Raw genomic sequence first — 12,407 nt, forward strand, 5'->3', positions numbered from 1 at the left:
CATTATAAACATTTATTTTCCATACAATATTTGTCTGGAAATATTTGTTGTTACCTTTAGTAATGTTTATTTTTATGTGTTAAAGGAATATTCATCAAAGAAAAATACTCTGAACTTTATTTGCTTTTCTCTATACAATTTTTCTCTTTTACAAATATATCAATTACATCCATTACAATTACACAGTTCTGGCTTTGTCTTAAAAGCATACACCTATAGAGAACATTTTAAGAGGATCTGTGTACAAAACAATAACTTATATACCCTAGTTAAAAAGGTGAACCAACACAAATGAAAACTAAAAAAATATATAAAAAGGAAACAGCAGGAAATTAAGGTATTTTTAAGTGCTGAGCAACCACCATCCTCCTAGGCAATTTGAAATGAATTGCTAAGTTATATGACCTGTGTGCAGCACATTTTGTTCCAGACGGCTGGTGTAAATACTCGTGTAGCACAGCTAGCACAGAAAAGTTTTGGCTTGCACGCTTATACTGAGGAAGGAAAAGAGGCCCAAGGCGGGCTCGTGCTCTGGAAGGGACGCTGGCATGGCACAGAGTGGACACAGACCCACGGAGCCTCTGGGGATGCCAGTTACACTAGCCCAGCATGTCTCTGGGAGGCAGGCAGGCAGAAACGTAGAGCACCTGGGTAAAACACACATGGACACAGGGGAGAACACGCAGACTCCACACAGACGGCCTTCCCAACCGGGAATTGGAAGCAGGAAATGTGAGGGTGCAGAGCTGACAGGCACCTACTGCTTCCTACACACACACTTCCTACACACCCAAGGCCTCTGCAGCCTTGGGGATCATCATCTGCCATTTTTATCTTCTTGCTTTGTTCAGAGCACTCAAACCTGCAGCCCCCTCCTGAGCAGAGCTCTGCCTCTCCAAGCAGCTGTCTGGGGTCAGGAAGCCCTCCAGCCACTTCATACAAAGATGTTTTTTTTGTATATTACTGAAGCACACATTCTAGCTGCCAGCTGAAATCAGGAATTCATCGGTTGTGCAGCTTGCAAAAAAAAAGTAAGTGCCTGCTCAGCATTAATACAGTTCGTGTAATGTCATGGCAGTATGGAAGGCAGAGTGAGCTTTACAAGAACGTGTCCCAGTGAATTTCAAGCCACACACATTCATTCACCCACCAGATCACTCAGAGAACTTTAACAGAACTGCCTTTATAAACAGATTTAATGTCAACAATTAACATTTCTTAAAATATATATCAAGTAAAATTTCTTATCCTTACTCCCCCCCAATACAATCCAAAACATTCCCACACCAAAAGCCAGCATGTATATACACATTATGAAAATATGAAACTAGGGAACACTGGGTCCAACACTGCAACTAAACAATCACACACAACAGCGTTTTGTTTTCGCTGCTGCAGACAGCACACCACCGTGGAGTTATTCACATTGTAGAGAGTCCCCGAGGTCATCCAGTGAGGGCGTCGGCTCTCGAGGAAGAAAAACTTTACTGCAAACATGTCAGAACAACCTAAGGGGATGCAAACTAAAACTATTTCAAATCTAATTTTAATCAGACATGAAGGGGTTCTTCATTCACAAAGCCAAATCTCAGTGTTTGGACGTCCAGGAAACACAGAGCTATGTGAATGTGTTGGCAAAGTAAGATGTGCTCAAAACGTAGACTGAAATATATTGGAAGAGAGGCATAAAACACAGGAGTGCAAGACCCCCATTTACTTCTACAGCTCAAAACAAGAGTCAATGCCCACCCACCAAATTTAAAATAACTGCTCTATTTCAAGACCTCAAGTTCCCCTTTAAGCATGAAACAGAATTTGTGACATGCTGTTCACTACACAAGGGAATCCTGGGAAATGCAGAGTAGACAGCTTCTCATTTTGCTTTTAAAAACAACCCACTTCATCCGAAACAAAAGGCAAACAAATTTCAAAGACCTACTGGAGAAGACCGCCTCAATGACATTCTCTCTTCTAGTCCTTGCAAAATAATGCAATAGCCAATCACAAGCACAGCACAGCACAGATGAAAGAACCGAAACATCCCACTCCAGCTACTAAAGTGATCGCTCCACTAAAGCAATCAAATCAAACTGGAAGCCACATGACCAGCTGGTTTTAGGCCAACTTTCCCACGAAATCCTACAACTTCGAGAGAGCGCAACTGAAGCAGCCACACCTCGTGCTCCTGATGAGCTCCAGCTGCACCCCTCTGGCAGGCAGACCCCCGTTTCTGGAGGTCCCGCATGGGAGGTGCTTGAACTTGAACCCATCCGCCACGGTTCTCAGAGATGTTCAACAGGGGAGGTCAGGAGGCGTCACTGGTCACGTCAGGGTCTGGGTGCAAGTCGGATGTCTGGAAGCAGGCCAGAGCACTGTTCGATTCCGAGAACGAAGAGAGGACAGAGGAACACTCAAAAGCTGCCAGTGTCCTGACTGCGGACACCTGCAAAGTTGCCCTCACAGACATGAGAGTCAGCTCTGTTGGTCACGGGATCACCGGTCATGTGGATTCAGTGCTGGGGTCTGGCGGGGGTCTGTCCAGTCGTACGAGATGGCCAGCGCGCTGTGAAGTGAGACGCGCCAGAGAGCACAGGCGTGACCGCCGTTGCAATGCTCAGCATCGCTACAGCCTGCATCAGCCTGTGCACGTGCGGCTATATCAGCGGACCACAGGCAACAGAACCTGTCCCTCAGAACTCCGCTGAGCGCTCGTGGATCCTGGATTCAAGGAGCCCCGCTCAGCAGATCAGTCACAGCGCCAGTTTGTTCCTGCTGACTCTACAGCCGGACAACGACAGACTGTGGCACAACGTGCCAGCTGCCTTTCGCCTTTCCACTTCTGGAAAGTGCAGGCTGCTGCAAACCCACCGCACAAACCCTCTCTGTGGGCCGTCTCCACGCGCACTTCCCTCAGCGCACACCTGGGTGGGAAAATAAGCCCCCAACGCATCTGTGGTCGGCCCGCTGTATACAAGACGAACGACCCACGTGAAGTGGGACCACCGGGGAACCCACTACTTCCCCACCACGGGGAGAGCAAAACTGACATCACAACTAAAAAGAATCTGTCAACATCCTCTACTTCTGTGAGCACTATATATATAATCTACACAAAGACACATATGTTCATACTTAACACGTTAACATATCAACAACAGCGGTGGGCATAAGGGAGAAGAAGAAAGAACTAAGAAGCATGGGAAACAACGGAGCAAAGAAAGTCACGGAGGGTTTCAGTGAGATATACCCGCACCGAGAGGTAATTCATTTCAATTCGAGTCAACAACCCTGGGGGAGAACAAAAAAAACGGGGATCTTTTAAGGTGCAAAACACTTGAAGCCAGCTAAGTGCTCTCTCTGCGATCTCGGATCGACCCTGTGTAATGCTTGAGGCCCTGTCAGCGGGCAGCTCATGGGGCAGGGCCCTCGGCGCCGCGCGCGAGTCGGCACGGGGCCGGGCCGGGCCGCCCCGTTCCCAACACGAGCACGAGAGCCGGGCCGGCCCCCTCAGTCCGTGGGCACCATGTCCTTGTGGTGCCTCATGATGTGCTGGTTCTTCTCGGAGGGCCGTCGGAAGCCCTTGGTGCAGTACTCGCAGCGGTGTGGGTAGTCCTTGGTGTGGATGGAGATGACGTGGCGCTTGAAGCCCGAGGCGTCGCCGGTGCTGTAGTCGCAGTACTGGCACTGGTAGACGCGGCGCTCCCGGTGCGCCTTGCCGCCGGCCTTCTTCAGCTCCCCCCGCGGCCCGAAGGGCTTCCTGCGGCGCCTGCCGGGGTAGGCCTGGTCCTTGGTGTGGACCGAGAGGATGTGCCGGCTGAGGACGAAGGGGTCGGAGATCTTGAAGCTGCAGTGCCGGCACTGGTGGACCTTCTTGCTGCGGTGCGCCGCCATGTGCTTCTTGAGCTCGGAGGGCCGGTGGAAGCCCTTGCCGCAGACGTCGCACTTGTGCGGGTAGTCCTTGGTGTGCACGGAGATGACGTGCCGCTTCAGGTCGCTGGAGTTGGAGCTCTTGTGGTCGCAGTGGGCGCACTGGTGCGTCTTGGCCTCCTCGTGGCTGAGGGCGTGGTGCAGCAGCTCCTCGGCCTCCGGGAAGGTCTGGAAGCAGCGCTCGCACTTGTAGGGCATCTCCTTGCTGTGCTTAGTCTTGACGTGCGTCTTGAGGTTGGAGGAGTCGGCCGACTTGTACTCGCAGTACAGGCACTGGTAGGGCTTCTCGCCCGTGTGGGTCCTCATGTGCTTCTTCAGCTCCGAGGGGTGCCGGAAGCCCTTCCCGCACTCCACGCAGATGTGGGGGAAGTTCTTGCTGTGCACGGCCAGCAGGTGGCGGTTCAGCAGGCCCTGCTCCGCCGTCTCGTAGTCGCAGAACTTGCACCTGTGCATCTTGGTGGCGCCCTTGTCCCTGTGCACCATCTTGTGGGTGTAGAGCGCGCCGGCGTGGGAGAACTCCTTGCCGCAGTCCTCGCACTCGACGGCCTTCTCGGCTTTGCCGGTCAGCTTGTGCACCTCCATGTGGTTGTGCAGGCTGGCCTTCTTGTTGGTGGTGAAGTCGCAGTCCGTGCACTGGTACTTCTTCTTGTTCAGGACCTCGTGGTGGTTCCTCATGTGCCTCCTGAGAAACCCCCGGGACTTGAACTTCTTCCCACACAGGACGCAGGGATACACGGTCAGGGGCTGCCCGTAAGGCCCGATTATAATGGCTAGAGGCGGGGAGAGGGAAGAGGAAATCAATGGAATGGAAATATTTTTATAAACTGCCCTACACAACCACTGGACTCATTCATTCAAGAATTTATCGCCACAGCAACCAGCTGCATGGAATCAGGTTTGGCAAGACGATAACAAACAGCTTCCCTCCAACACATCTACGCAAACCACCCCAACGCACACCAGACAAGACAGCAATGAGCAGTGCAAAAATCTCACAATCGAAGAACGGAGAGGGCAGTAACTGGTCAAAATTGTCAAAATGCGTGAAAGTGCCAATGGAAACCCTGCTGCTTGATAATACCTGTCTGGAACTGCCTGGCATCAATCTTCTTCCGGCGTTTGGTCTTCTGCTTCGCCCCCTTCCCAGCGCTGGCGGACTCGTCGATGTGCAGCAGGGCGCTGGCGGCCCCGTTCCTGTTCTCACAGGCCTCGCTCTCGTCGTTACCTGTCAACGGGACCCAGGGGTGACACCAGGCAGCGAGCCGGCGCGGACGGGTCCGGATTTAATAACCATCACGGAAACACCTGGACCGGCGCCATTCCCGCAACAGACTCTTGCGGGACGGGAAAAGACGCGCGCGCACACTGACCGTAAGCCGCGGCCCAGGCCACGGGCATGAAGTCTTTGCTCAGGACCGTGTTGTCGTACTGCTGCTCGTGCGCCATCGCCTCCTCTCCACCAACGACCACCTCCATGTACACCTCGCCCCCCACCTCAGCCGCATCTGGGTAAGAGAGACGGGGGGGGAAACATTATTTGCATGCTTGGAATTAAAGGGGCCGTGCTCCAGGGGCAGTAAATGCGATCAAGCGCGGGTCGGGTGTCAGGGGTTCGAGTCTGGCTTGTGGCACCACACGCGGCAGCGACTCAGCTCAGGTCCCTGGTGAAGTGCCCCCAGGATGAGTCCGCTAGGGTACTCTGGGCACTCCAGCTCCGCCAACCACCACCAGCGCTGGTGCAGGAGCTGCGCGGCAGGTCGGGTGACAAATGGACTGTGCAAGCGGGCACCTTGCTCTCACCCAGGCAGGTCCGGCAGTCGATGCCAGAAGAGCTGAATTTTAACAACAGCTGGCGATTCCAAACAGAGTGGATGTACAATAAGCAAACGTCTGGAAGAACACACCTTCTGGAAGAATCAGGCAGCCATGCTCTAGGTTACAATTAAATCGGGGTGGGATTTTTATTTTTTTCCTCTCCTTTGTTTTAAAATAACTATTTTCACAGTAAGGACGACAATCAACAGTATGTGCTTGTCTTGTGTAAGAACACCACACGACAGGCTGTAAATGAGAAACAGTCAAATTGCTTGTTTAGTTGTTAGTAACCAGTACCTTGCCTGGCCCTGATGATAGCAGCCGACTATAAACCAGGGTACCCAATCCTTGCTCTGCAATAGCACTTTCCAGCAGGATTTATAGGTCTGTCTAAATCGCCAGCATAAGAAGAACAAAGAAACACTTCAATAAAGCAAACGAGCTCAATTAGGCAATTAAAGGCTCAGTTGGACTAGACTCCAGGACTGGATTCGTGTGCTCTTGCCCTAGACCGCCCTCACTGAAACACTCACTGAGGTCTTCTTCATCGGGCTGGGAGCCCCCCACAGTCACGTACAGCATCTTCTCTCTCGGCCCGTGTCCCGACGGCTCCAGCAGCCCAACGCCGTGCTCGTGCTCCGCATCGCTCTCCTCGATGTCCACCGTGCCACCTGGAAAACCCACAGTACAACTCCATGTGCAAAGACACTCAAGCCAACTGGCCGCCCACTGCTCTGCCCACATGAGCCCAGACCTCACTCTCTGTTGAAAAGATAAAGGGGGCTCATCTGTGAGGTGTGGTTACCTGCCACTCGGGTGGAAATGTCACACCAGGGGCAGTTTTCGAAAAGAGCAGGGGTGTCCTGGCCAAATTTCCCCCCGGCCTCTACCAATCATGGCCTCCTAATAATCCCCGTCACTGAACTGGTTTCATCACTCTGCTCTCCTCCCCACTGAGAGCTGGTGTGTGGGGAGTGGACTGGTGCACAATGGCAGCTATTTCGCATCATCCAAGTGGGGGCTACACACTGGTGGTGGTGGAGGGGATCCCCATTACCTGTAAAGCACTTTTGAGTGGAGTGTCCAGAAAAGCTCTATATACAGTGCCTTGCGAAAGTATTCGGCCCCCTTGAACTTTTCAACCTTTTGCCACATTTCAGGCTTCAAACATAAAGATATAAATTTTTTATTTTATGTGAAGAATCACCAACAAGTGGGACACAATTGTGAAGTGGAACGAAATCTATTGGATTTTTGAAACTTTTTTAACTAATAAAAAAATGAAAAGTGGGGCGTGCAAAATTATTCGGCCCCTTTACTTTCAGTGCAGCAAACTCACTCCAGAAGTTCAGCGAGGATCTCTGAATGATCCAATGTTGTCCTAAATGACTGATGGTGATAAATAGAATCCACCTGTGTGTAATCAAGTCTCTGTATAAATGCACCTGCTCTGTGATAGTCTCAAGGTTCTGTTGAAAGCGCAGAGAGCATCATGAAGACCAAGGAACACACCAGGCAGGTCCGTAATACTGTTGTGGAGAAGTTTAAAGCCGGATTTGGATACAAAAAGATTTCCCAAGCTTCAAACATCCCAAGGAGCACTGTGCAAGCGATCATCTTGAAATGGAAGGAGTATCAGACCACTGCAAATTTACCAAGACCTGGCCGTCCCTCTAAACTTTCAGCTCAGTGTAAGCAGTTAATAATGACATCAGCACCCCCAGCTTTTATTGAACGTCCACACCCGCCCCCAGCCAATTTCTCTTGGGCAGGTAGTAATCCTGGAGTCCCTTACCCAGGTCTTCCTCCCCCGACTCGGCCTTAAAGATGTACACCTTTATAACCTCCCCCCCGTCCTCCTTGGGGGAGGGCGTCTGCTCCTCCGCCCCTGCGTCCACGGCGATCTCTCCGCTGCCCTGCTGCACAATTTTATCGGCCTCGTCCACTGGAAGCCAATGGGAGACACAGCAGGATATTATTTCTTCACACAACGGTCTGCACGCATAAAACTGTAGACATAAGGGCTTGTGCTTGCTGATACAATGCAAAACTCTTCAACTCTATTTACAAGGCACCTGTCCCCATTACTGAGATAAAACGAATAGTTTCTCTGCTTTTACTGACATCTAGTGCACAGAAGAGGGTAAGGCTCTGAAATGGAGCTGAGGTACGGCTCGACTGCTTCCCAAACCCCCGTTTCCTCGGACTCCTTCTCCCAGCTGCCTTCCTCCGGGAACTCACGGGATATCATGAGGTAGTCCCCGCAGGTGGTCCGGTCCTGCTCGGCGTCGATGGCCCCCGCAGGGTCGCATTCCGACACCAGGACCTCTTCAGGAACAACGTCCACCTGCAGAGCCTCCACCGGGATGTCGGCCAGAGCGGCGCCGGCGTGGAGCACCACGCCCCCCGCCTCCGACAGGCCTCCGGCGGGAATCACGCAGGCCTCCGCGGACACCCCCGCCGGAGCGCCGCTTCCCAGCATCTCGTCCGGGATGAGCACGGCCCCCGGCCCCTCGGCCTCGGAGCACTGCACGTACTCGGCCACGACGTTCTCGATGGCGTCCTGGATGACCACCGGGTCCAGCTCCTCGGGGCTGAAGCCGTGCACGGCCACGCCCGCGCCGCCCGCCTCCGACACGAAGACGGTCTCCTGCACCTCCACGACGATCTCGCCCTCGTCCGCGTGGGCGGCCGCCTGCATCTCTGCTGGCGAGAACCAGATCGGCGGCGTCACGGGGACGACACGGCCCCCCACCACGGTGCTCCGCAGGCTTCACAACCTCTAACAGGCCTGGGAGGCTCACACGCAGCAGGACAGCTCATCAGGTGGGTGAGGGCCTAGAAGGCTTTCTGTGTACAGCTGGTAAAGCTTGTCGCCCCCACATCTTCTACGTCTAAGCCCTAGTCTCTGAGGTTTCTAAACCCACTCTGGACAAACTCCAGTGTGTCCAGAATCCAGCAGCCGTCACGTGCAAGCCATCATATCACCCCTGCCCTGGAGTCCTTGCACTGGCTTCCAGTCAGGTTTTGTGTTTTCAAACCCCTCAAGCTCACCTATAAGGCTTCATGGGTTGGCACCTCAGTACCTGAATGACTGTCTTCCTGCTCCCCACTTTGCAAACTGTGTTAGTCTGATTCTGGTGTTCTGGTCTCCTGTCTGTCCCCCAAGCCCATTTACACTCTATGGGTGAGAGGTCCTTCTCCTGCTGCAACCAAAACTCTTATTCTATCCCCGAGGATATCAGAGAGTCACCCTCCCTAAACTCTTTCAAACCCAGATTCAAAACCTTCTTCTTCAGAAGGGCTTTTATTTCATCAGTTCTTTGTCTTCCCCTTCCTGCATTACGTCTGCGTTCTAAACCCTTGTTTTTAATTGTGCTCATTTTGTTACCTATTCTCCTTGTTAATTATCTTACTCTAAGGCACTCTGAAAAGTTACTTTTAAAGGTGCTATACAAAATAAAGATTATTATCATAATATTTAAAGGAAATTGAAAGGTTCGTTAAAACTGGGATCAAAGTCACAAGAGCAGGACATCTGTCAGCTATAAGAAAAAAACATTAATATGAAGAATTACCTGACCCATCGAAAAAGATCTTTGGCTCTTGTGGATGCAGTGCCAGCCCAGTCACATCTTCATCCATTGTCTTGACACTTCATTTGTCAGTGGGATCCTAACAATACATTGCAGCGTGATTTAAAATGAATTAAAGCCTAGCTCAAATACCGTAAAAAGAAAGCTATTTCTGCAGCACTGCGGTATTTTTCTACATAGTACAGAAACACTAAACTATATGCAAAATCAACACTAGTGACTAAAAAACTACATTACTATAAAATTAGCATGTTTTTCTATGACATTAAGAGGCAAATGAATGGCACGGCACATCTGTTATTTACAAACTGGTCACAAACTCTTGGAACTGGAATGTATATGAATTCTGTCCTGCAGTTTCAATCATATATTCACTTGAAAAGCTACAAATTCTTAATAACAGGTGAACCCTAGAAGCTCTAGGGATAGATCCAAATGAGGCAACTGTCCCTTTTAAAAAGTTGAATTAGAAGACAGTACAGAACAATCTGATACACACTAGTGGAGAAGGTATTTCAACACCACAAAGAGAAAATTGCTTTAACTTTGCAATAGGCCTATTATGTCCATTTTGGGATAATTAACACTGGGTCAGCAAAGGGAAAAATGTACCATAGTGGGGTTTTTTAAACATTAGTAAATAAGCATTAGTTAAAAGAACTAGAGTTATGGAAACAACTCCAAAGTTTCAGAGGAACCTGAAGTACCACTGAACTTGAGTATCACTGCAATAAAAGTACTAAATTAAGGTATGTAAATGTTTTCCTCCCCTCTACCTATTTATTTATCCACATATTTATGTATCACATATTATTATTGTGATTTCATGTGATTTTATGTGACTTATGTACTTCTGTGGGAGAAGCCAAAGACAAATGTCCACAGTAGTGGACAATAAAGCATCTATTAAAGTCTTATCTATCTCTTATCACTAGAGGGAGTTCTTCTGTAGAACACATTAACTAAGTCCGAACCTAATATGCATATGTGAATGGGGAATTAACACTGTCCCTGTGTTAGTGGCATGCACGAAATCATTGGATCGAACCAATTGAATTGTTAAAAATTTTCATATAGGGAATGTGTGCCTGGCTGGATTCATGATTCATGATCGGATTATTGGATTCATGAACCCATTACTGAGAACTGTCACTGTGCTGTTAACCTGGCAAACATTTGTAAAATCGAACTATAACTGAACAATATATTATGAAATAAGATCTCATATATTAAAAAAAAACAACGTTACGAGTCCACATATATGACAGAATGCCCAGGTGCACACAAATGACAGGTAATGTCACCTGTCCATATTGTAGCAATTAAACTGAAACTGCAGCTTTATTCTATCCAGTGCAGCAATGTTGTTAGTAAACAGGGTGTTAGAGGTATACGTTCACTGACGGTGGAGGAGACCTCCTTATTAATAACAAGTGTAGATGAAGTCGCTGGTGACAGCTGGCGCTCAGATCATGTCTGCCCCCGCCCACACCGCCTGTCCAAACGGCTACGTTAGCAGATGCTCCGGGCCCCCTTCTGTATATTCCTTGCATAGGCTGTAAAACACGGAGCTAGTAAAATGGCGCCTAATCTGCTCCTCCTATCACACTTCCGTAAAAAAAAAAATAACAACAACAAAACCCGAACACGATCGCCATCTTGGTTTCTCGGCCGGGGCCTCCGCTCTCTCCGTTCAACTCAACCAACCGACTTGTTTTTTTTTTGGGCCAAACAAAAAATAAACCCCCCACCTTGAATAACACTCAACACGTCTACTGCCCCCCTCCCATAAAAAAACATCCAGCAATTAAAAGCGAACCCCGCCAAAACAGACTAAGATGAAACACTCCCGCCCCCTCCTTTCCTCGGAAGAGGCCTACCTGCGGCCTCCTTGCGGCCTGGGCCTCTACGCTAAGCCAAGGCCAGGCCCGGAAAGCCCGCGTCGTGCTTTTGGAAAGAAACACAAAATACAGAAAGGGCCAAAAACTCGCATTTCACACCTAAGAGGGAGGGGGTCGTAGCGCAAAGCACATCGGCGCGGTGCGAAACATACCAGCAGTGCGGCGATCGTGGCGGGGTGGCTGCCCCTGGTCCTCTGGCTTTCCCGAGGCCGTCGCGGCTCCCCCAGACTCGGGCTGGGCTCTATCGGGAGCTGGTGTCGGCGGGGCGGGCCGCTGAGGCGCAGGGAGGGAGGGGCCGAGTCTCTCCGAGCAGCGGCCCCCAGCTCCGCCAGCCCCGCCGTCAGCACCACGTCACTGCCTTAGAGCCGTAGGAAAATGCGGAAGGGGATTGAGAAAGCTGCTCGGCGCCGTCACTCCGGGCAGGCCAAGGCCGGAGGGCTGCTCTGCATTATTCCCGAAAAAAAAAAGGAATCAGCGAGACTGATTTTATTTTTACAGATCCGTATTGCGGCTTTTCAAGGCCTCGGAACAATTTTCTTGTTTTAATGTATTCCCTGTGACAAAGAGTTCATGCGGTGATTTTGTTCTAATAAACCGGTGGGAAGGCCACGCTATTAACGTGGAATTTTCCGTAATGTTGGTAAAACATTTTTAAAAAGCAAAAGAATATATTATTATTTAAAGGACGCGTTTAAGTAATGGGTAATAAAACTATTTAATGTTAAAATAGTAATACAATCGTATATTTATGGGTCTAAAGCGTTTTACATGGTTCCAGTTTTCCGTGCATTTAAATTATACTAACACTAACGTGTCACGAATTTAGGATTTAAAAAATTTAGGATTAAGTGCATAGACGTGTAATGAACTGTTTAATATAAATGGTCGTGTAGTAAATAAACTACGCAGATGTTCTTTTTTTATCCGTATTCTTTTTAAACCCATTCTTTTATTTTGAAAGTACTCTTAATTCCCCAACTATAGTAATCATATCCATTGCATTGCGTCTTTTGATCAACTTTTAAATAAAGTGTCAGTGTTTGCAGTAGTCTTGGAGAAATCCACCGAGGTGATGTAATTGAATCGCATATCAAGAGGTTTCTTGGGGTTTAATGTTGTCTCTTTTCAAAACGTTTTTTAAAATGAATATATAGCATATGTAAAGTGA

The 12,407-nt window shown here is 49.4% G+C and overlaps 1 protein-coding gene across 3 annotated transcripts; it reads right to left on the reverse strand.

Moving 5' to 3' along the window:
- Positions 1 to 99: 99 nt before the first annotated feature.
- zfx (zinc finger protein X-linked) lies at positions 100 to 11,864 on the reverse strand. 3 transcript variants are annotated; one of them, XM_015341302.2, is made up of 8 exons: positions 11,392 to 11,864; positions 9,321 to 9,417; positions 7,984 to 8,445; positions 7,538 to 7,687; positions 6,276 to 6,413; positions 5,298 to 5,432; positions 5,009 to 5,152; positions 100 to 4,697 (listed from the first exon to the last, which is right to left on the reverse strand). In XM_015341302.2, the coding sequence occupies exons 2-8, from the start codon at positions 9,385 to 9,387 to the stop codon at positions 3,508 to 3,510; spliced, it is 2,286 nt and encodes a 761-aa protein (XP_015196788.2). In that variant the 5' UTR covers positions 9,388 to 9,417; positions 11,392 to 11,864; the 3' UTR covers positions 100 to 3,507. The 3 variants fall into 3 exon arrangements, with proteins under 3 accessions (XP_015196788.2, XP_006628058.2, XP_015196787.2); XM_006627995.3 differs by having other exon boundaries at positions 7,984 to 8,448; XM_015341301.2 differs by lacking the exon at positions 11,392 to 11,864 and adding an exon at positions 10,743 to 11,009 and having other exon boundaries at positions 7,984 to 8,448.
- Positions 11,865 to 12,407: the final 543 nt, after the last annotated feature.

This window comes from Lepisosteus oculatus, chromosome 5 (genome assembly GCF_040954835.1).
Source record: "Lepisosteus oculatus isolate fLepOcu1 chromosome 5, fLepOcu1.hap2, whole genome shotgun sequence".
Taxonomy (NCBI): Eukaryota; Metazoa; Chordata; class Actinopteri; order Semionotiformes; family Lepisosteidae; genus Lepisosteus; species Lepisosteus oculatus.

What these genes read in the sequence shown, in the direction of transcription:
- zfx (XM_006627995.3), bottom strand. Translation starts at nt 9,387, where the DNA reads ATGGATGAAGATGTGACTGGGCTGGCACTGCATCCACAAGAGCCAAAG. An exon ending in GCCCGATGAAGAAGACCTCA is followed by an intron (nt 5,433 to 6,275) that starts GTGAGTGTTTCA and finishes TCTCTTACCCAG; the next exon opens with ATGCGGCTGAGGTGGGGGGC. An exon ending in GGCCTGGGCCGCGGCTTACG is followed by an intron (nt 5,153 to 5,297) that starts GTCAGTGTGCGC and finishes TCCCGTTGACAG; the next exon opens with GTAACGACGAGAGCGAGGCC.